This window comes from Oryx dammah, unplaced genomic scaffold (genome assembly GCF_014754425.2).
Source record: "Oryx dammah isolate SB20612 unplaced genomic scaffold, SCBI_Odam_1.1 HiC_scaffold_29, whole genome shotgun sequence".
In the NCBI taxonomy this organism is placed as follows: domain Eukaryota; kingdom Metazoa; phylum Chordata; class Mammalia; order Artiodactyla; family Bovidae; genus Oryx; species Oryx dammah.
The window spans coordinates 63,115,683-63,139,805 of record NW_024070213.1 but is presented as its reverse complement, the minus strand read 5'-3'; the positions used below and the strand labels follow the sequence as shown (position 1 = coordinate 63,139,805).

Genomic DNA, 24,123 nt, shown 5'->3' with positions numbered 1-24,123 from the left:
AATCCCAGCAGGAGAATGTTTCTGTGGTTAACTCACTTTATCTCCCTGAATAATGAAAAGAAAACAGCAATTTGAGAGTTAAGTAATAGGAACTAGAATCTATCAGGGACTTTATAGTGTAGCACGTATCTTTCTTTACCCTGTTTTACAGGTAAAGAAAATGAAGTATAGAGTTGTTCAGTCAACCAAGATTACAGGGTTTCTGACCTCAGTGTCAGACTGCGGACCACCTTGTGTCCTCGGTAACAAATTCCCAAGCATTTGGATTTCTGCACTTCTGACAGGGTGGGTTATTACCTATGTGTTGAGATTCTCAGGGGAGTCTTATTGCTATCAGCTAGAGAAAAACATGAAACATGTTTGGAAGAAGAGAAAATATCCTGAGGTCCTTAAATGAGTGGAGAAACTTAAAGAGCAGAAAGGTCTGAGCTGGGGAAGGACACTCACCATTGAAGAAAATCTGAGGGTCACAGCTGCCCTGAGCCTTCAGCCATCCCCCACCCCCATTCCAGGGCTCCCAGCTCCCAGTAGATCTAGCATCCACTGAGGTGATTTCCAGGGAACCCCAGCTTCATCCACCACAGGAGTTTTCCTCAGAGCATATATTATTCCTAGAGGGTGACTTGAGAAATAAGTAAAATAAAAGCTAGCATATGTTTAATTTATAGTTGAGTGAACATGCAGATAACACTGTTTGTTTTCAATTCAAGCAACATCATACAGTTGGCCAAGTGAGAGAAACAGATGGGTGGCTATCTTCATTTTTCTAAATATTTTCTAGAGTTCAGACATGTTCCTTGGAGGGGTTATGCAAAGTAAGATTTTATTCTCCTGCTCTTTAAGCGAAGCATGGAATTTTTTGTGAGAAAAGGGGGTTATCTATTTCTTCTAAAATGCCTTAATGAATGGGAAAAGATATGGTTTAGGTTACAGAGTACAGCAACATTTGCTTCTTGGCATCATTATCTGGGGATTTTTGTGCTTTTCTTCCTCCTCTGCCTTATCTCTTTTCCCTTTTCACAGTTCACACTTACACAAACTGTGTTATTCATTGTAATGATAAAGCAAGTACTGAGTGTTTAGCTTTCATTCTTGTCCTTGGATGTTAAAACTGACAGCTTAGCACCTCTATTACTTTTTATCGGTGAGTCATTGCCCTTGCCAGCACTCAAGATAAGAAAGTCTCACACTTGCCAGAGGGAGAGAAAAAAACAACAGGAAAACTGAAAAGAGCACTGGGGCTGAGTTGTACTAACCACAGAATGGACGGTAGGAGGCTGTTTTGAAAATGGATGGGCCTTGCCATTCTCCAGGACAAAGTTATAAATGAGAAATTGTCTGGTGTGATTTAGGTCATTTCCAATGGAGAGTCAATTTTCAACTGCCCAGTTAACCAGTATAAACCTCTAAGGAGTAGAGAAATTCAACACTTGAGCGTTTTAATCCAAATGTTAAAAGACCTACATTCAAAATGAATCTGATCACCTCACACTAAATCCTTATTTATGAAAGATTAGACACAGGAGCTGAGAATTGCCATTTGATACTACAATACTCTGTGTCTGTGTCTGTGTGTGTGTCTGTGTGTGTCTGTGTGTGTGAATTGCCATTTGATACTACAATACTCTGTGTGTGTGTGTGTGTGTGTGTGTGTGTGTGTGTGTATACACAGAATAACAACACCATGAGAGGGTCAGAGAATTCAGTGACACATAAAGGGTGTTTTGGGGATCGTTGTTATTCACTGATAAATTTTGGGAAATTATACAAAATTGTATGTTTCTTTTTTCCCTCCAATACAGACCATTTTTCTTGGCGCTGTGCCTTCATTCCTATTGTTCAGATATCAATACTAAAGGAAGCTACACAGGGCTGTGAGAGACCTCAAAAACAATCTGTTCTCACCTGCTCAGGGAGACAAGCCATGGAGGTTCTGCCTTGTACTTTGTGAAGGGTTTGGGAAGTTGGTGAAAACATTACATTGTTTTAAAGTTCCCACATAGGACTGCTGCTGCTGCTGCTGCTGCTGAGTTGCTTCAGTCCTGTCCGACTCTGTGTGACCTCACAGACGGCAGCCCACCAGGCTCCCCGTCCCTGGGATTCTCCAGGCAAGAACACGGGAGTGGGTTGCCATTTCCTTCTCCAATGCATGAAAGTGAAAAGCGAAAGTGAAGTCGCTCAGTCGTGCCCGACTCTCAGCGACCCCCCGGACTGCAGCCTACCAGGCTCCTCCATCCATGGGATTTTCCAGGCAAGAGTGCTGGAGTGGGGTGCCATTGCCTTCTCCCACATAGGACTAGTTCCTCTTTCTATTGACTGCATGGCTCAGGATATACTGGGATGGAGTTACTGCTTGGTCGCTAAGTTGTATCTGACTCTTTTGTGATCCCATGGACTCTGTTCTGTGGGATTCCTCTGTGGTTCCTCTGTCCATGGGATTTCCCAGGTGGGAATACTGGAGCAGGTTGCCATTTCCTTCTCTAGGGAACCTTCCTGACCCTACCATCAAATCCAGGTCTCCTACATTGCAGGCAGATTCTTTACCCCTGAGCCACCTGGGAAGCCCATTGAAATGGAGATTAGCCATATTTAATGTGAAACACATCCTTTCCATATCATCATAGTCCACTTTCTCAAAAACCACGTGAAGTTCTGAATAAGTACAAATCACACCCATAAAACACCCCCTGCTAATTGATTCCCAATTTAAAATGTAAAGTGGAACAAGAACTTAAAGATGCTTGCAAAGCAATCTGTGTGAAGAAGTCTAGATTTCTAATTTCTCCCCAGTTTTTACAATTGTCTCATGCAAATCTAATCTGATAGCACTGGGTATTAGTTATTATCTGTAAAGAATCTTTCCCAAGCTTCAAGTTCATTATCACGGAAATGAAGTTACTTTCTGGTTGCACTTGTATGTGGTTGATGCAATATTTAATTTAATTGAGTAATTACAGATATGAACAAGTCTGGAATTACAATGAGTAGGAGAAAACATGCAAATAGAGTACTGGGGAGGGGCTGGTAGCCACTGGATTTCCGCTTGTCTTGGGCATTAGTCCATAAATCTTAGAGGGCAGAGAATGACAGCTAATGCAGTAAACTGATGAAGGGAAATCACGTAATAAGAGAGTGTTTATTGTATTCCCAACTTACAGATGAAGAAACTGAGGTACTAACAATTTAAGTAACTTAATCAACAGCACATACTTGGTAAACCCTTAAAGGATATACAGGAAGCATGGTTCTGTGGAAATGGTTCTAAGCATTAGTTAGGAAGTACTAGAGTAGAAATGGCCAGTTACAGTCCAGTGAATACTGGATGTTCTGGGAATGCATTAGAGGGATAGCCAAAACAGGACTCACGGAAAGTATCTCCAAAAGAAGGATGCTGAAGGGCCAACCAATCAGACAGAACAGGGGCAGAGAGTGATCTGGACAGAGGGACCAGTATGTGAAGGAAGGCCAGAGGCAAAGAGCACAGCACAGGAAGAGAACTGCAAGTAGGTCCTAGAGTAAAAGAGAGATGAGCAAATTTAATGATTTAAAGAGGCAAGCAGAGACCAAGCACACACAAATACTCCATAAGTCACTCTAGGGAATTTAAACTTTACTTCGAGGACAATGGGAGCCCGAGAAAGGAACCAGGAAGTGGAATTACAGGAGCAGATTTAAGCTTTTGTGATATCACTCAACTGCACTGTGGAGAAAGGACTGGAATGCCAGATGGAAAGAGTCTGTGGCAGTCAACCAAGCAAGAGCTGATGAGGGGCTGAGTTTGCATAATGTCTATGGAGATAGGAGATGTATTTAGCTGCTAGTTTCATTAGGACTTGCTAATTGATTCATTGCAGGGGTGGTGGTGAGAATGAGGAAATGTAAAGGGCAGTAGTCATCTGAATGGAGACAGATATCTCTCCTTGAGATAGTAAATTCAGGAGGAAAAGGAATAAGCTTCAAGGGTGGTGAAATTCAATTCTAGAAATGTTGTTATATTTGAATATCCAATTTGAGACACCTTATGAGTGGTTGAATATATGGGTCTGGAGTTTAGGAGAAAGATCTGGGCTACAAATATGGATGTGATAAATATCAGCATGTGGATGTAAATGGAATTCCACAAAAGAAGATGAAATAATATAAGGAGAGTAGAGAATGCAGAAGGAAAACAAGCCAACCCACCCCCAAGAGGTAGCTATCTGTCACAGGCATGACACATCAATGAGCAAGCCACCATACTGGTGGAACCATGCCTACACCTAATGGCATGTGTATAATGGCATCTTTCTTCTTTTTAAAAACTCCAATTTAATTCACTAAGCCTGATTTTCCATATATAAAATAGACAAGAGCGACTGAGCCAGAAAATCTATATCAGCCTTGACCACTCCCAAGTAGGCAAAATAATCACTCAAAACTGAAGTGCCTTCATTATAAATATTTTCTAATTGAACTCATAAAAAAAAAAGTGGTGGGGTGGATGTCAATGGTAGCTGGAAAGAAGAGAATGGGATGTCACATCTAAACTGGTGGCTTTCAACTTCTGAGTTGAATCTTTCCCCACCCTCATGAATCTGAGTGTTCATTCAGGTAATTGGCTACAGTGGAAATCAATGAGTGTGAGTTGCAGTTAAACTCACCTCTCCCAGCAGCTTCCACTCCTCAGTAATGAGCAGTTTAAGCAGCCCCAAGGGATGCTTTGGTAGATGACACTCAAGAAACAGTGTGTGGAGGTGAACAGTTTTGGGGTTTTTTTTCATTCTTTAGCTTTTGATTGTATCAAACAGCAGGTGGGGTATTATTTCCCTGACGAGGGATCAGTCCGACGCCTGCCTCCCTGCATTGAAAATGTGGAGTCAACCGCTGCATTGCCAGGGAAGTCCACATGGTGAACTCACTGCTGATTTGGTGGTACTTTATTATTTTTTGACCATGGCCACACAGCTGGCAGGATTTAGTTCCCTGACTTGGGATCAAACCTGTGCCCCCTGCAGTGGAAGCCCATGGTGTCATAACCACTGGACTGCCAGGGAATTCCTGAAAGTTTAAAGTGTGTTTTCAGTTTTTGCTACAAAGAAGTTAGTTACTTCCCATGGGTGTATCTCCTCACCCAGAGGAGGAGGGCATTCCCATTTGGTCTCTGAGGTCTCCATCATTTCCTGTGGCCGCAGTCACCTGCAAGGGTAAGTCAAAGTACAGACCTCAATGTAAGTCCTGTAGGCCTGAATTGTCCCCCAGCAGAGAGAACAGGCAAGTACTACTTCTAGCCTGGGAGCATTCTCAATTATAATTTGTCATCACTCAAGGCACAGGTGAACCATGGTGCATATATTAATTTTTCCTCCAAGGTCCCTTGTTTTCCTTTGGCTTTAAAACATTATGGTGACTACTTTTATTTATTTTTTTACTTATTGTATGCACTCTATGATTGCCACTGCGGTAGACGAGAAGGTCATTTCCCACACTTTCCGCCCAGCTCTATCCAATGCACTAAGGCTGGCTATTTGTATGTAACTCAGTATACCGTTTCTAATACCATGACTTTTACATTGTATAATTCGTTTTACTATTGGAGCTGACATATGGGGAAAAACCCAACCAGTGTTTAAGATAAAAAAAAACAAAACAGTACTTTTATTTAAACCATTGTTTCCTGTGTGAATAGTAAGATAATTTATACTTCTTTTTAAAATTTGGAATGCAAGGTCTCCTAATAATAGAACTTAACTTTGCTCCCGTGAAGTGCCCCGAAATACCTCCTACTCCGAAAGCTGGCCTAAAATGTGCTCACTTGTTTGCTCACTCCTTTTTTCTCTTCAGCTCCATTTGATATATGTTTCCCAGGACGTAGTGGAGACTTGTAGCCCGAGAGGCTGGAAAATATAACTCCGAATTTCCTACAATCTCAGCTCCACTTTCTCCCGCGCTCCGGCCGGGGGCGGGAACCTTGTTATTGTCACGTGGCCGCGAGGGCTACAGCCAATGGGCGCGCGCGGGTCTGGGCAGCACCGCCCCTCGGCTCCGGCGCCCGAAGACTTGGCGCTCCGCGGAAAGGAGGAGGCGAAAAAGTTTCTTTTGCGGGCAAGAAAGGCTTCGGTGCGCGGACGCTGCTCCCACTGCAACTCTGCCACAGCTGGCCGCTGTTTTCGGTTTCCCTGTCGCTGCCCCGGGGCACCAAAGAGCTCTGCCGTCTGGCCTGAGAAAAAAGGGGCTTACCTGCGAGCGCGAGAGGGGGGCGCGCGCACGCGGCCCCGAGCGCCGGCGTCCACTCCCGGCTGGAGTTGGTGCCGGACCCCGAGTGCCCACCGCCTGCGGAGACCCGGGCCGAGCGAGAAGCTGCGGGACCACTATGGGCGCGCCAAGGCTCCGCGCGCTCGCGGCGGCGCTGGGGCTGCTGCTGTGCGAGGTGCTGGGGCACGCGGGCCCGGCCGAGGGCGGCGGCCTCGAGGCCCTGGGGCCGCCTTCTGGGGTCGGCGCTGAGCACCAGTGTCCGGCTCCGTGTCGCTGCCTCGGGGACCTCCTGGACTGCAGTCGCCAGCGGCTGGCGTACCTTCCCGAGCCGCTTCCGTCCTGGATCGCTAGGCTGTAAGTATTCTTCCAACGGGCGGAGGGGGAACCGCTTGAGTTTCGGGACTGCAGGCTAGGGGCCAGGATGCTAGGCGCGCAGCGGCTTTTTCCGGGGCAACTCCTCTTGGCCCAGGCCTCGAGCGGCGCCCCGCGGGGATGGAAAAGGAGCTGACCGGGCCTCAGTCCCTCTCCATCTCCCGGCGCTTGGCGAACCGCGCAGGTGGGCCCTGGCCTGCCCCACCCGGCCGCCCTTGGGCCACGGGATGGAGCCACTGACAACTCCCGGGGGCAGAATCTGCGTCCTGCGCGGAGCTCGCCTAGGGGGCTCAGATGCGCGCCTTGCCAGTCCGGGGCGGGAGAGCTGACACCCTTCCGCGCCCTGGTTTCTCTGTTCTCACTTTACGAGTATGATCCCGCGGCTAACTATAGTTTCTAACAGGTTCAAGTCACCTTTTGCGTTCCCAACACTAGTAATCGAGCGCGCTCTTTCGTTTGGGAAGCCCTTTCAACAGTTATGCCCCTTAACCGAGCACTGGTAGACATCATTTTGTTGTTCTTTACCCTCGCTTAATTTCGCGTCAGTAAGTTCCATAAATTCCCCTCTTCGACCAAACTGTAGTACATCCCCATTCCGGTAAGAAGTTGGCAAGACTGAGCAGTAGATATGGAAGGGAAGGAGCTAGAGTTTTTTCAGAACCGAAGGCGTGATTTCTGTGGCTTCTCAGCGCGACCAGGCGGTTTAGGAGAGAGCGCTGGGTGCTGTTATGCAAGTTTTTGGATGCTAGGTATGAAGTCTGAAAAACCTGAAATCACTGCCAACTGCGTAAAAGAACAAGGAAGAAAATGTCGTTTAGTTGGAAAGGCTAATTTTTTTTTTCCAAATGTCGTCTCCTTGTTCTCTCCGAGCCCTCGTTTTGTTAAAATTGGAGGACTGGTGCAAAATGTTAACAATCAAAACTTGTATTTCTTTCTTTCTTTTTAAGTAGCTGTCCTGTTGAAAAAAAGCAAAAGTGCAGTCCACTGTTAACATTCAGATTTGGGCCTAACAGAGTAGTAGTGGAGATCTGAAACTTTTGAAACTTACCAACTATCCTAACATTCCAAATAGTAGTGGTAGAAAGTTTGTCCCGGTTGTTTAAAAAACTGTGTTTTTAAATCTCTATGCTCACCAAAGTCTTTTTTTTGTGGAATATAGAATTGTCAACTATGGGAAAGCATATGCTTTGTGTTGATGTGCCTTAATTTTTTAAAAAGTTGAGAGTTTTAGATTGATATGTAATCTCTTATCGTGGGATGTCTTGTTTAGTAGTTTTTATTACAATTGAAGAAGGAGATAAGGACTTTAACCTAAAACAGGGAGACTTTCAATTAGTTGTGGCTAATTCTGTTCAATTGCCTCTTGTGGAGGTCATGCTGCCTTATTCATGAGATGTGAATGGCTCTATTGACAACATGTGGAACTGAACATTTGAATGACTGGAGGTGAACACTTATAAATAATAGAGGGTTGAGGAAGAATGAACATAGTGCTTCCTGGGGTGTGTTTAGAAGGGCTCAGATCATTCACGTGCTCTAACTTTCAGTCGTTTCCCGAGTTAAGTGGCCTGTCGGATCATGCCGGTGTGCAATATATTTTTGTGTGAATGTCTTTTTTAAAAATTGGATGTCTTAAAAGAAAATGTAGTGCTCTTGATTACAAGTTGAGTTAAACAAAAGGGGTTTGATACCTATTTAAACATTGTCTTAAAAGTAGTTGACCTAATTAGGATTTTGTTTTCCAGATAATTTGGTGGCACACTAAAAACAAATTACAGTTTATTTGGTTAGCACAATCTTTAATTACATTTCCGCCAGCAGTAAATTGTCTCAATACAAGTCCACATTCCTTAAATGTATGTGAAAATAAGTTCCACTTGTGCAAATAAGTGCTAGGTCTGTTGTCAGAAGCCCCACCCTGATCACTCACTGGACAGCTCTGTCATTCTTGTACATGTGTGACTTTTAACCAACTTTGTAGTTGTCAGCAAACCATGTGGTCCAGGTTCTTTATTGTAAATGTTTCTTTTGTTTGTGCCTAAAGCTCTAGAGGTCTCCTCTCTCCACCTTTGAAATGAGCAGAAAAATGCATAGAATTAAGCTTTAACTTCTCTGTTATTTGGTGTTTGGAACAGGAGGCATAAGATAGCTGCTGCTTAAATTTTACTTAATTAGAAAAGCTTTTCGGTAGACTGGCCCTGAGTTTAGAAATATGTAACAAAATGCATGTTGTTCTTCCCCACATCTTAACTTCCTTTTCCTCAGGTAATTAAGAAAGTAAAAGTTTGCCTTAGGAATATTTCATGAGATCATTCTTCAGAAAAAGTTTGGTGCATAGCTTTTGTTTCATTTGTTCAATTGGCAAGTTAAAAATTTAGTCTCTTTAATATACATGTGTGTATGTATTTTTTCCACTTTATTCAGTTGTGATTTAGGGCCATAAGAATCCCATGGGTGAAAAGTTGAATTGTTTGAGCTGTAAAATAATAATATCACAGTTCTCTTAAAAAAAAAAAAAAAGGAACTTCTAATACTTTAATGAAAGTGGCTCTTAAAACGATCACTATTTGAAGCATCCCTTACAACTGCCTTTAAAGGCAGACTTGAGTTTACATCTAGACTGTGTGCTTGCAAGGAGTTCTGAACCCAAAGAGGAGGGCTAGTTAGAATATGTTTACTTAGGCAAGGGAGGGAAAAGTTGCCCAGTTGTCAGTAAGAGCTTCAAGTAGTTTTAAAACCTCACTGGAATTTCAGAATTATTTGTCTTATCACAACAGAAAGGTTTGGGTTAGCTGAGCTCAGGCCAAAAAAAAAAAAAAAAAGTCTGGAAGGTACTTTCTGCTGGTGTGACTTCTTTAGTGTCTGCCTGTTATAAATCCTCTGGTCCGAACCAGAACTGGGGCTGGGGTTGGGGGGTAATAGTCCTTCTGGTTTTCACAGCTGTTTTTCTGTATTTTCCAGACGAAAACTTGAACATAGCAGGCTGATTTATGAGTCACTTTGGATCAGTGTCTTAAAACAGCTACAGCCCTGGCTTTTTGTTTTTCAGCTTTCCAGATTTCTGCTGAATTAGCAGCTCTACAGGCCCCAGTGGGATTGATTAAGAAGCTGTGCCGGATTTGCATTTTAAAATTTGACTTGGAAGTCAGATTTCCAAATGCTAAAAGGAAGAAAATGAGAGCTGGGACCAAATGTTGTAAATGAATTATTTTCATATATATTTATCCGCTTGCTAATATGCAGGAAGAGAGACTTCTCTCTCCTGTGTAGAGTTTGGTTTTCAAGTGTTTGGGCAGCTGAGTTTTGGGTAAATAGTTAACACCTCTCTGCCTCACCACCTTTCCCATTTATTAACTTCATTACAAAAAGTTTCTTTAGAAAAGGTTTCCTGGGGAGGATGTTCATTACTGGAACTCTAAAAACAAAGAATCTGCCTGCCTTACTGACTGTAATGGGATTTCAGAAAACATTGACATTGTATAAGTTGAATCTGTTTTTAGTGGTATTTTTAGTGATCTAGCCATAAAAAATAATACAAGGGAAGATTTAAAAAAATGTGACATCCTTGGATCATTTCTGAAACATAAACTGTATGAAACCTAAATTTAAGTGCATTAAAAGTTTCAAGGCTTCAAGTATTTAGTAATAAGAGTCACTTCAGTCACTTCTTTTTCTCTCCCACATATACTGTGGTTTTAATACTACGCAAAACTCAGGAATGGAAGTGTGTTGCAGTAACTGAACTGTTTCAGGCTGCCTGCTCCTGCTTATGGATCAGAAATGAGGGGTCCCCAGCATGTGCCCTGTTCTCTGAAGACAGTTTCTCATTTTAAAGGTCTTTTGTTGGACATTTCATCCCACTACTGGTGAGGAGGAGGAAAAAAGTTGAAGCACTCCATCTTTTTTTAACTTTTATTTTTCTCACAGCGTGGCCCTGAGAAAAATGAAAGAGTGGAATTTTTGTTTTTTTCTCATTAGAAAGGAAATCACCTGTGTGAGCTGGAAATGCCAGATGGGTGCCCCCTTTCCTCTGAACAATGGGATGCAGCCCAATAGGCTGAGTGCAACGTTCTTTAGTTAAGTGAGTCCAAATGAGCCTTTCTGTTGATTCAGGCTAACTCCCAGGTGAAGGCCTTTTTTTCTTGGTTGTTTTTTTTAAAGCCTGTGGGAAATCTGTGACTGTCTGTGGTGCTAAAAGCACACAGGTTTTTGTCTGAATCCGAATGTGAGTCGTTGGACTCACGGTTTCCTTGATGAACTCCAGATGGACTCGAGCTGGGCTGTGAGGGAAAGTGTCTGGCTCCAGCGTGGGGAGCATGCACGGCAGTGCTTGTAATTGCAGGACTTTTATAGTTTAAAGACTGTGCCAGGTTTTGTTTTTTTTTTTTTTTTTTTTCATGTTATAACTCTACCAGAACAAATCTACTCATGTCTGTTACTGTCTGGTAGGTCTTTGGGCAAACATGTTTCAAATAAAACCTTTGCAAAAAAAAAAAAAAAAAATTACTTTTTTTTTTCCTTTTAGGTGAAATAGAGAGATCCAGGTTTATTCTCAAAACAAAAAATGCAAAGACTGAAAAAGGATCTCTGATTTCTAATTGTTAGTTAATGGATGTACACAGAGTAACACTGGGCTTCTCTGAATGTGATTTCTCTGCACTTTTTTTTCTTTGGCAAGGGACAGGCAGGGGGAGTGGCATACTTAACGTATATAGCACACGGCTCCTGCTCTTCTCCAATCAAGTTTGGTTATCTCTAACTTGGGTTATTTAAAAATCTTCACTTTTAGACACTGAAGAAATTAATCTGGTAGGATTGGATACACATTTTTCAGTGGGAGAGCTTTCGCCCATCGTGTTTGTCAGGCTGGTCTTCAGTAGATGTTCAGCCCTGTCATTTTCTTTAGACCAGTTTGAAGGCACATAGTCAGTATTACCAAGTATTTTGCCAGATTTCGTTTCACACTTTGACTCTTCAATGCTGAGCTGATGGCCTGTCCTAGAACACTGAACGTGTAGGAGTTCTTTTAAATACTGATGTCCTGTAGAAATGTTACTAAGTTATAAGGAATCTCTGAGTTAGAAGCAGTTTTATTTTAATGATTGAAAAGAAACCTGATCACAGGTTCTGAACAGTCTGCTTAACTGTGTTAGGTGGTTTGATATGCTTTAAATTACACATTATATTGAGATTTGGGGAAATTCAGGAAAGCAAAGGTTGGATTGTTTTTCCCCTCGCAATACACGCACATACAGAAGTTGGGTTGTTTCCTACCCTCTCAACACACACTCACACCCCAATACTTGAAATAATTGGGTTCCTTAATCCAGGGAAACATATGTATGAAAAGCAGTTTTTACTTTCTTTGACTGTAATAAGGACTTTGATACTTAGTTTTATGATAATAAAAAGGTTTCTTTAGATATTTTAGTTTCAGCAACCTGCCTAATTAGCCACTTTTCCTAAGCTATGACTTCATCATATCAAGTTGGAAGTGAGGAGATGGCAGGGGGTGGGGAGGGTGAGGCAAAACAACCAGTTCACAAAGATCTGTTCACCCTGGGCCAAAAACCATCTCCTAAAACATTTGCGGGCTTGGAGCATTTGAATCTACCAGCCTCCTAAACCAATTTGGTCCTCAGAGTTTGTATTTTGGATTTTGCCCTCTAGTTGATGCACAGGATAGACCAATTATTTCTCATGTTGTAGCTGGTGTTGAGAGAGAGAGAGTTCATAAATTCACTCTGTCCTGCACATCATTAAGCACTGTTAGTGATTTTTGGAAACTACTTACAATTTTATTTTTGTTTTTCTTCCCCCCGCCCCACAGGGACTTAAGTCACAACAGATTGTCTTTCATCAAGGCAAATTCCTTGAGCCACCTTCACAGCCTTCGAGAAGTGTGAGTTCAGCTCTTTCCTGTTTGAGGTTTGAATCAAATATATTACCCATCACAGTATTTGATTGTAAAGAGCATTTGGGTTACAATAATAATTGGGTTGACCAAAAAGTTCATTCAGGTTTTTCCATACCATCTTATGAAAAAACTGGAGTGAACTTTTTGGCCAACCCAATATTTAAAACCTTTAACTTGGGAGAGGGATCTTTAAATGAATTTATAACATTTTCACCTTTATGGAATACAGATTGTGTAATCAGCTTCTCTCTCTCTCTCTCTCTCTCTTTGGCATTTATAGGAAACTGAACAACAATGAATTGGAGACCATTCCAAATTTAGGACCAGTTGCAGCAAATATTACACTTCTCTCCTTGTAAGTGGATGCTAGAAGGATTTCACATGTATGTTTGCATGGACCGTGGGGAGCAGTTTCATATGGGCTAAACTACAGATCTTACAAGCACAATATGCTTCCTTTAAACTGGTTAACTTGTTTCCTAGCCCCTCTCTCTTTGTCTCTCACTCCTAAATTTTGAGTATCATTGTAGCAAGGATGCTTTATACATTGCCATCCTTTGCTGCTGTGACCAAGATTCAGAGAAGCCACCTTCACACGACAGAGACGTGTATTTGATTATGGTAGTCTAGGACTTAAACTCTGGTATCACTCAATGGTTGGCATGGGATCTATAGATCCAGCATTATATAGTTCCGTGGAGAATAAGCTGTTTGGGGAGGAGAAATGGAGTTGAAAAGAAAGTATTGGGGAATCCTCTTTTAAGTGTGGCACCTGCAGTGGAAATCAAGTTGAGAAACATCAAACTATCCACTTCATACAGTCAAAGTTCAATAGGTGATTAAATTAGAAATATCATTGCATGTCCTTTTGCATATCTGAGTTTTCAAATAAGATTAAAATTGTGTTACATTTTTCTGTATTATTAGGTCATGATGTGTTTATACTTACACATTGGAGATGTTTTAGAATAATTTTGACTTTCAGCCTTTAAAGTCATTTCGAAGGAGCATGGTTTGATTTCCGAAATGAAGTAGTTTACCACATCCATCTTGATTAATTTAAAAATACATTTAAGCCACTGAAGTTAAAAATGTTTTCCTCCTTTAAACAACTTAAGGGGAAAAAACCACCATTGTTAGTTGCATCTGGGAAAGGTGTTGGGAGGGTTGAAATTATACAGTAAATTTCAGGAAAGCTGTTCAATTAATTAAAGTGATCACTACCCAATTGCTTACATCTGGTGATTTATAGAGGTTTGTTTTTACTGAGAGCCCAGGTCAGCTAAGTCACGGGTGCAGCCGCTGTGTCTGCTTTCCTCTGTTTGAATAAGAACTGAGTGACATTTGATACTGATGTGGTTTTTCCAAAGATCAGAAACAGAAAGGAATAAAAAAAAAAAGTTGGTATTTGACAAATAAACACTGAATTTAAAGAAAGATTTTTATGCTAGTGTTCATACCTGTTTTGTCTTTCCCAGTTGCTTAAAATGTTGGAGTCTGAATGGAGCACTGCTTTTGGTATCTTTAATATCTTTCGCTGTTCTCATTTGACCAAGGGGGCCTATTTAAATCCCAGGGAATGACACTTCATCGCCCTGCTGTCCTTGCCCTGTGTATTGGCAGATCCTGTCAGCATGTTGAAAGGGTCTTGAGGGTCGTTGCATGCTTCATGGTTGAGAGGGTCTGCAGTGGGGTTTTAGAATCTGGGTGGGTTGAGGAAAAAACAGTATTCATTTGGGCATGGTATAGAGTTGAAAGCGAAAGAACTTGTAAGGAAATTAGAAAGTTCTATCAGAAGTAAATAACCCAGTGGTTTTACATTTTAAAGCTATAATTTTGTAATTAGAAAACTGAAATGACATCTGGAAAATTAGAAACCTTCAATATTTGAGCTCTTCTCCTTGTTTTTGTTTACCTTCACCTTAGTGAATGCTGAGTAATCTTTCCTGAATTTGAATAATCTCACTTTCTTTTCCCTTAATTTGCCGTAGTGCATTTAACCAGGGATTGCTTTGTTCCTCCAATAAAATGGTAGATCCTGTTTATTACCTAGATTACATAGACTCTGTAAAGAGTAATTTACCTCATGGGCCTGCTAATTCAATGTGCATAGTAAAAATTGTTTTTATACTTATGAAGTGTCTTGAAAAATTTACTTTCCTGGCTGTTCTCCTCTATAAATGTTTTGTTTTCTTCTGTAGGCTTTTTTTTTTTTTTTTTTTGGGATTTTGTAATACACAGTCATTGTTTCTAAAGCACTGTTAATTTCTGTCTGGTGTAGGGTAGACTGTTGTAGTTTATATAGATGCACTCGAAAAATAACCAGAGCTGAAAGTCAGTACTTAAATACGTTTCTGAAATTTCAAAAAAAAAAAAAAAAGAAAATTGTTAAACTGATAATGTGGCTCAGATTAGAAATTTGCTATGGCACCACCATTAAATCCTATATCTTTTCAGTAGGTCCCCAAACTGTTTGACTTCTGTCAAGATTTTTAAAAAAACATTTTGTGAGGGAAGACATTTTTCTGGGTAATTTGTACAAGTTAAATAATTTGAAGATGTGTGAAAAAACTCATTTGTAGTCTTGAGCATAAGATTTTTAAATTTTTTATTTATTTATTTTTTGGCTTCACTCGGTCTCTGATGCTGCACATGGGCTTTGTCTAATTGCAGGGAGCACGGACTACTCTCTCGTTGTGGTGCTCAGGCTTCTCCTTGTGGTGACTTCGAGCTCTAGAGTGTTCAGACTTCATTAGTTGTGGCACGTGGCCTTAGTTGCCCTATGCACGTGGGATCTTCACTGACCAGGAATTGAACCCATGTCTCCTGCATTGGCAGGCAGATTTTTAACTGCTGGAGCACCAAGGAAGCCTGAGCCTGAGGTTTAATGTCAGTGCCCATACACTTGCTGCTCTGTGTAGTGGGGGCTCCTCCTAGCTCAGGAGGTTGGACATGGGGAAGACTGTGCCTGGTAAGACCCTCGTCTTCTCTCAACCGCAAGAGCCAGCAGCTAATATTGGGTCAACTGTCTCCCCTTGGCCAGAGATGATTTCAGCCAGGGACTAGTTCTGGTAATGTCAAGGAAGCCTGGTAAAATGCCAGCTTCTTGGGATGATGGGTGGATGAGCATTGAGCTTCCCCGCTAGCAAAGCTCATCTCTGACCATATTAGGGAACTTTCAGGATGTGAGAGACCTGAATAGGCTTGCTTTGCTCTGAATCCCACAAAGCACTAGTTCAAAAGTCTGACATGCTAGGAGCAAAATGTGGTTTGTGTTTACTTTCCCTCCTTTCCTAGCCACACATGGCAGGATGGTATATTTTAAGGGAAGAAATGGAATAAATTTTTGGAATGAGCATGTTCTGTACTAAAACTGTTGACCTGGCATAAGCAAGGTGATTTTATCAGATGTAATAGTTCTTCTGGCTTCTTGTCATGTGGCATAAGCTGTCCAAGCATTGGACATTTTTGTTGTTTTTCTCTTTCTGGGGGGAGCAGACATGGGAGATCTTATTAGTTTGCCTATCAGAGATCAAACCCGTGCCCCTTGCACTGGAAGTTGAGGCAGGGAAGTTGCACATTGGACATTTTTGAAACGTGTGGCCCGAGTTAGGGCAGATTTGAATCTGTAAGTTATGTAGCATTACTGTTGAACCAGAGGCCTTATTGGTCATTCAGTAGTGCTAGTTGGGTCTTATCTTGATTGATGGTTTATATGATACTGCCCAAAATGTAGATGCTTTGTCTGGTATCTTAAGACCTGAAAAGATTTAAGTCAAGGAATGTCAAAGATGTATGTAGATTAATGCTTTTTGGTGAGGCCCAAGTAGATCCATTTAAGACATCTACCTTGCTGAGACTCTGCTATTACATAAATATTTCTGAATTACTGATAGTCAGCTTATCATGACCAAACAAGCCTTTTCTCATTATCATCTCAAAAGTGGATCATTTCTCTGAAGTCCATCCTTTTCTTCATAACCTGTCATTTTTCCAGAGATGACAGTATCATCCTTCTAGGGAGGTTATCATAAATATTGATCACTTTGCCAGTGGGACCTCAACATGTGTGATCTATGAATGATGGACTGCCATTGAAGAGATTTAAAGAAGAGTGAGATGATCAGTTTTGCCATTGGAAATATCACTCAGACTCTAGTGTGGAGAATGGCAGTGGCCAGGAGAGGGGCTTAAAGGAGCCAAATGATGAAGCAGCCACTACAGCTGCCCCGGAGCGATGGTGGCATCGTTCTCCTGCAGTGCAACTGCCATCAGTTCAGCAGAACAGTGATTGGAAGCAAAACTCAAGTTGAATGGCTTGCAGTTAATTGCCAGCTCTTCTCTTTGCCGGTTTGAAACCTTGGGCAGGGTACAGTCTGCACTTCCTACTCTGTAAAATGAGGAAAATAATAGTGCCCACCTCATTGCATTGTTGTGAAGACTGGGGGAGAGAATACAGTGAAACCTGCCTGCCATGGACTGAGTGCTCAGTGGAAATGAGCCACAGGCATGGGGATGACGTCATTCATTCAGCCAGAATTTATGGAAGAGACAAACGGTGCCAGCTTCTGTTTAGTGTGTGGGGACACAATAATGAACAAAGCAAAAAAAACTTCCTCTTATCTTAAAGCTTCCATCCAAGTGGAGAGATGAGAGAAAATTAGTAAACAAACTTTAAAAGATAACTTCAGTTCTTTGATAACAGCTGTGAAAAAAAAGAAAGGGCAGAGGGATAGAGAGCTAGGTCAGCTGCCCTTTAGGGTGGTTGGGAAGGCTGATTTCTGAAGATTTCCAAGACTTGTTCTGTGCTCGGTGCTGTTCGAAGACGGAGGTTCAACACTGAACAAATTAGAATTTGTGCCATCTTGGGGCTGACCTTCTCAGGGAAAGAGAAAGGAAATAAAATAAGTGGAAGATGTGGTCAGAAGATGCTAAGTGCCTGGGAGAGAGGATGTAAAGGAGTGTGTGTGGTAGACGAGGAGGGGGGTTTACAGTTTTAAATGGGATTGAAGGGAACGGCTCACTGGGAAGGTAACACTTGGTTCAGAGCCTGCAGGTGAGGGAGTCATGAGAAGTGTCCTGACTGGTATGTGAGGGGAGGAAGGGTTCCTGTCCTTAAGCCTCCCCTGTCCTGTTCCAGTCCCTTCTTGCCTTGTATATTCACCTGTGACATGGCCATAAAATGATTTTGTCTTACTTTCCTCCTCTATCATGACGCCTCTGGGGTTGACTTTTATTTTCCCTAGCACTTAATGCAGGTTTTATGGCATACATACATACGTACATACATACATGCACAAATGCGTGCTCAGTCGCTTCAGCCGTGTCCGACTCTTTGCGACCCTATGGACTGGAGCCTGCCAGGCTCCTGTCCATGGGGATTCTCCAGGCAAGAACCCTGGAGTGGGTTGCCATGTCCTCCTCCAGAGGATCTTCCCAACCTAGGGATCAAATCTGCCTCTCTTATGTTTTCTGCATAGTCAGGCAGGTTCTTTACTGCTAGTGCCACCTGGGAATCCCCCATGGCATACAATCAGTGTTTAATTAATAAATGAATTGAATTAGGGAGTATTTATGGAACAGCACCTATACTTAGTATTATTCAAACAAATCTCCTAGAGGCTTAGTCCAGCAAAGGCTAAAAATTTACAGTGGAGATAAAGAGTACCTGTATCTTACTGGTGTTCAGTTATGCATGCTTGGCAATGAATAAAATAAATGATAACAACCACAATAATAATGATTAAAGGAAAGAAAAACACAAGAGAATTTAAGTAGCCAAAGGATTCAACTCACCAATCTTAAGTGGTGATCACATGTCCTGGAGTGTGTGTGAAATGAAAGTGTGCAGTAGATAAAAGCTCCTTTTCTGTCTTTCTCAGTTTGTCTGTCTCAGCCCACGGAGGATGACTTTGGTCTTCAGAAAGAGATGTTTTCTAGCCCATTGGGCCTGAAATGCATGTGAATGAACTATTTCATCAGGTCTTGAAGTAAAAATTCAGAATACAAAACCACAAAACAGAAAATTGATCTATCCAAACACCAAAGGGAAAACTGGCCCTACAAGAGTTATTGAGAGAGACAGGATGCATGTCTGCAGAAAAATACCTGTGCTAGTGTTTCAAGGGTTCAAGGGCTTCCCCGGTGGCTCAGTGATAAAGAATCCACCTGCAGTGTAGGAGACACAGGAGAAGGGAGTTTGAACCCTGGGTTGGGATGATCCCCTGAAGTAGGAAATGGCAGCCCATTCCAATATTCTTGCCTGGAAAATTCCATGGACAGAGGAGCCTTGCAGGCTACAGTCCTTGGGGTCATAAAGAGTTGAACACAACTGAGCACATGGTGGTGATGCTAGGACCTGCTTGCCAGTGCAGTAGATGTAAGAGACACAGGTTCAGTATCTGGGTCAGGAAGAGCCCCTGGAGAAGGCCGTGGCAACCTACTCCAGTATTCTTTCCTGGAGAATCCAGTATTCTTGGATAAATAAAATGTACAGGGGAGCCTGATAGGCTACAGTCCATAAGGTCACAAAGAGTTGGACGTGACCAAAGCGAGTTGGCACACGCATGCATGAGCATATGGTGTTTGTGGATTGGATTGGATCACTTGGATAAGGGTTCAGGGGTATATCAATCATAGATGATTCCCTCCCCTGCTACATACACTCACCCCCTCCACCCCGCCACGGGCTTTAGAACCTGATGCTGCCTGAGATGTGGTACCATTTCATCACATGTCCTCCTCCATGGGAGATGCTTTGGGATGCAAGAAGGTATGAGAGTCCCACCTTCCCTCAGAGGTCTGGTCAGGTTTATATGCTGCAGACAATAATCCAGGGTAATAGGGAGTCAGCAATTCCTGTGGTATGAGCAGTTGTTCTTATAGACTTTGGAGAATGGTGATGACCTTTCTTTCTTCAGATATGAAACTCCCACCAGTGCAGTCTGTGTGGTTCTCCCTTGGCATTTGTCACCCGTCTCACTCCAGGGTAGGACTCATGTCTGTTCCCTCAGCAGCCTAATCCATTCTCTGCCACATAAGAGGTTCTGATTAGTGGGAAAGAGATCTCTTGTGCAGAAGTAGAGATCTGAGCGAGGAATGGGGCCCCCAGGTTTCCTTTGACTCATGCTAATGACCCACCTGACCTGAAGAGTTAATGAACTCTGCTTTGTTTATCGGGAGGAGCAGTGTAGATGTCTGCCAGTCCACCTCGTGTGGTTCCGGTGAAGCATCAAGTGTCAGCTTGTACATGAAAGGACTCAGGACAGCGTGAGCGGCCGCAGCTGCTGCTGACATAGTCAGAGTGCGCTGGGGGGTGGGGAGGGGGCCCGTGCGCCTGGAGTCTAAAACAGGAGGGTCACAGGAGGAAAGAAGAATTTAGAAACATTATCCTGCAGGCAATAAATGAGGGAGGGAGAGAGAGCTTGGCATTTGGGATGAGGGGTTAAGAAAAACTTTTGCTCTCTTCAGATAGTTTAAAAAAAAATCAGCACTCAAATAAGGGCCTCCCTGGTGGCTCAGTTGGGAAAGAATTTTCCTGCAGTGCAGTAGATCTGGTCTGACCCTGGGTTGGGAAGATCCCCTGGAGGAGGAAATGGCAACCACTCTAGTATTCTTGCCTGGGAAATCCCTTGGACAGAGAAGCCTGGCAGGCTATAGTCCATGGTGTCACAAGAGTTGGACACAACTTAATGGCTAAACCAAGACCACCCTCAACTACAATTAATAAATGAACAATATTCCCAGCCTGAAGGTTTACATAACTGTAAGATGGATTCAGAGCACTCCAGTGTGCTGCGTTGTTTAACGAGTCAGTCGTGTCTGACTCTTTGTGACCCCATGGACTCTAGCCTACCAGGATCCTCTGTCCATGGGATTTTCTAGGCAAGAATACTGGAGTGGGTTGCCATTTCCTTCTCTAGGGGATCTTCCTGACCCAGGGATAAAACCTGTGTCTCCTGCATTAGCAGGTGAATTCTTTACCTCTGAGCTTCTGAGGAAGCTCTATGTTCTTAATGCTGGAGAACAAAGAAACACTTGGCCTCTGCTGTCCAGGGGCTTTGAATAAATGTAATGGGCAGGCACAGTAAAGAATAAAGACATCTCCAAGGAGGAGATGCCCTGGATGATAGAAGCAGAGGAAGGCTGTCCTTTCAGTGTGTAGAGTGAAAGGGTGAGTGAGGTCTAGACCTGAAAGGAGATTGGGTACTTTGACAGGGATCGGCTCAAGTTTTACAGGTTTGGGGAGTAGTTGACTTTTTTTTAAAGCAGGGGAATAACATAACTACAGTTCAATTTAGCACAGGTTCTGCTTCTCTACTTTTTCAAGTAGTCATTAATCGGTGTTCATATTCAGAGTCAAGGGCCATAGTCAACTCAGTAACGCAGCTTTGATAATTAGCAGTTATGATTTGCCAAATGCCTGTTACCCATCCACCTTTAGGGCCGTCTGTCCCCTGAGCCCTGCTGTGTGCAAGGGCCACACTTCTAGTTTTCCACAAAAGGAAATTGACATGGAGTGGGAATCATGTGAGCCTTGACTTCAGCATGCTAAAAGGAGTAGAGCTGAACTAATGACTAGAAGTCAAATAACGCAGTGTGACGTTATCTGTGTATTGGGTCCAGAACTGTATCAAGTGCAAATTCTGTCCATGAGCATGCATTTCTCGTTACATTCCCAAACTCAGATTAATGAAAAATCAGTTTGGGAGGCTTAAGAGACTATTGCCTGGTTTCTTGGCACAGAGTTTATTTAAATGATTCATCACATTCAGTTTATAACTTTTACAGTATATTGATATTTTAATAGCCCACAGCTCAGAAACAAAGCTGCTTGTGGGAAAGACAAGCATTTTTATATGGTTTCAAGTGATGGTGTAGCTAAGTAATTTTATAACCATGAGGTAAAAGCTCAAAGGTAAAAACAATTTTGTTTGTTTGTTTGTTTAATCAAAGTCTGTATAAGTTAGTATTTGAAACGAGGTCATCAGTTTCTCATATAAATTAAGGGAAATTGTGGAGAAGCTTCAGCCAAAATTAGAACTTAAATTTCTGGGGAATCAGGCTTCTGATAAAGTAGACACAAACTGTATCCTATCTTTACCCACACGTGGGTGTAGATAAGCCTAAGGAATTTGCACCTTAACTGAAAAATTCATCCCCAAATGTGTGCTCTCCATATGAGAATAAAAAGGACTAGTGTCTTCATGTGAAGGATATTGCGTTTGAGGACCACCACCTTCACCAGTGCAAACAAACCAGACATTATTGTGTTTCATGGCAGTGAGCTCCCTAAGCCCAAGTCTTACAAAACAAACACATAAGCATCTTAATATGATAAGTTGTAATCTTTTATTAGATTTTAAAATGTTTGTTATTTTGCACACAAAAGAGCTTACTGTACACAGAGCCATATGTGTAATACTCTTAAGTTTATCCTCACTTTTAGTCATAAACTGATCCCCAGAATACACGTTTGCTAGGTTTTTGAATTTTGATTTACAGTGGCTGTGTTTGAAACATAAATATGTGATCATGTCTTGGCTCTTTAAACCCTTTAGGAATTTCTCATTGCTCTTAGGTCATGAGCAAAAATCCTTTTCAAGATAAGCAATGCTCTGCGTGACCTGAGTCTTCTTTTCCCGTTGAGCCTTCTCTAGAATCATTCCTCACTTCTAGGAATGTGCCAGCTTGTTCCTGCCTCAAATCCCTTTACCTGGAATGTTCACCCTCCCCCAGCTTTTGCTAAGTCTTCCTTCCACCTTGTTACATCTGCTCTATTTATAGTGTCTACCTTGTTATATATTCAGTCTTTTTTTTTCTGTTGTATATTTGTGATTCTTTCATATCCATTTCCCCCATCAGAGTGAAACCTTACAAAAGCTGCGATTGTGTCTTTCTTCATCCCCATTGTTACCTTGCTATGGAACTCAGCGCCTGGCATATGGTCAACAGTCCATGTTTGTTGAATGAATGACTGAATTAGTTTCCCAGTTCAAATTAACATATAGTTAATTGCAAAGGAAACTAGTCAGTTAACGTTTTGTTCTTATCTCTCTGCACACACTTAAAATTGTTTTTATTAACAGAACTTATTTCCAAAGTGACAGCATTCTTAGATTTGACTTGGTGGCCCATTGGGCACGTTTCTTCAGTGGTGGTTTAGGAGCCCATAAAATTGACCCCCTAGCCCTCACACTTGATTTTCCAGTATAGCTTGCTGCAAGAGCTCCTGTATTACCAGTGTTTATCCTGAACCTATACCATTTTCTCATCTTTTCCCTCAATTTTACATTAGCCTTTTGTTGGCTGCTTTGAAGTATCAAATGCAACTCCTGCCAGAGACCTCTCTCTGCTGAATGAGGCTTTTGCTGCCAAGACAGACAAAACAGTAAAGTTACAGCCGGTTGCTTTGCACGTTTGGGGAGGCAAGACTGAACATGTGTCTCTATCCCGGCCTCATTACTTTTCCTCCTTCTCTTCCTTCTTTCACAGTCTGTGCTGTCTTCCATGGTCAAGAGGTTCAGGCTCTCATTGTTGGTTAGAGAGACCAGAACAATGCCACAGGGCTCTAACCAGCACCTCCCTTTCTCTCTCTCTGTCTGCAAGTTGCTTAAGTACTAAATTTAAAACATGAAAAAAGGGACAGTTATAAATATGAGCACCTCCTTTCTAGCACTTCCAAGTAACTGCCTTGCTTCTCCTTCCCTCTCCAGAAACCTTTAGCTGATAGAGTAGTCTCTAGAGTGAGATTGAAGGCAGCGTGAAATAGGAAGGCAATATTCGCGGCAAGTACCATCTAGCACAGGATAAGCCTGGTGTACATTCTTGGACTGTCAGGTTTACTGTGGGTAAGCAATTTTAAGTGGTTTTATAGCAAAATGAACATAAAGAGTTAGAACAAAAATGAGCATAACTTTTTTAGAAAAAGTGAGATGCTTTTGTATTTCATCACCCATGGCCGTGACGTCCTGCACAAGGTATTGACCTGGGAGAGAGGGCAGTACTCTTTAAAGTCAAATGCATGTTTACAGAATCAGGACATTCGTCAGTTCACCATATAAATCCCTCTTTTCTTTTATTCTCCTCCTCCTCTCTATCTTGCTTTCACTTCGTCACCATCCATATGTAAATATCAGTAAAAATGTGAGGGAAATGCTTTGCTAGATTATATAATCGGTCAGAACCGTGTCTTGTTAGTCTTGAGTGTTTGCATGCAATCTTTGTAACTTTGAATTAGAAGAGACATTTCTCCCTGTGGAGAGATATCTGGAAGAGAGAGTGTCCAGCCTCCTCTTCAGCACTTTCAGGGACAAAAGCTCAGTCCTGCATGAGGAGCCGTTCCATTTGGAACAGTTTTAATTGTTGGGAATCTTTATTTGTTAAGCTGGGCTCTTTCTCTCCCCAGCTTCTTCCTCTTCTCCTAGTTCTGTGCACTGGGGAGAACAACTCCAGTCTACTTTCTGCATTCAAGCACTTACAAGTCTTAACTTATCAGGGCTGCTTAAAGCTTTCTCTTCCAGCGCAAGTTCCAGTTCCCATTTTCTAGATGACATGGGGTCTAGACCAGTGCAGCGCAGGAGCACTTTCTGTGATAATGGAAG

At 42.2% G+C, this 24,123-nt stretch overlaps 1 protein-coding gene across 1 annotated transcript in view; it reads left to right on the top strand.

Moving 5' to 3' along the window:
* The first annotated feature begins 6,039 nt into the window (after positions 1-6,039).
* Positions 6,040-24,123, top strand: part of LRIG3 (leucine rich repeats and immunoglobulin like domains 3) — a 57,278-nt gene continuing 39,194 nt past the window's right edge. The window contains exons 1-3 of the mRNA XM_040233112.1: positions 6,040-6,585; positions 12,434-12,505; positions 12,801-12,875. Of these exons, the coding sequence (XP_040089046.1) occupies positions 6,350-6,585; positions 12,434-12,505; positions 12,801-12,875 (383 nt within the window). The 5' untranslated portion in view covers positions 6,040-6,349. The remainder of the gene's footprint in view (positions 6,586-12,433; positions 12,506-12,800; positions 12,876-24,123) is intronic.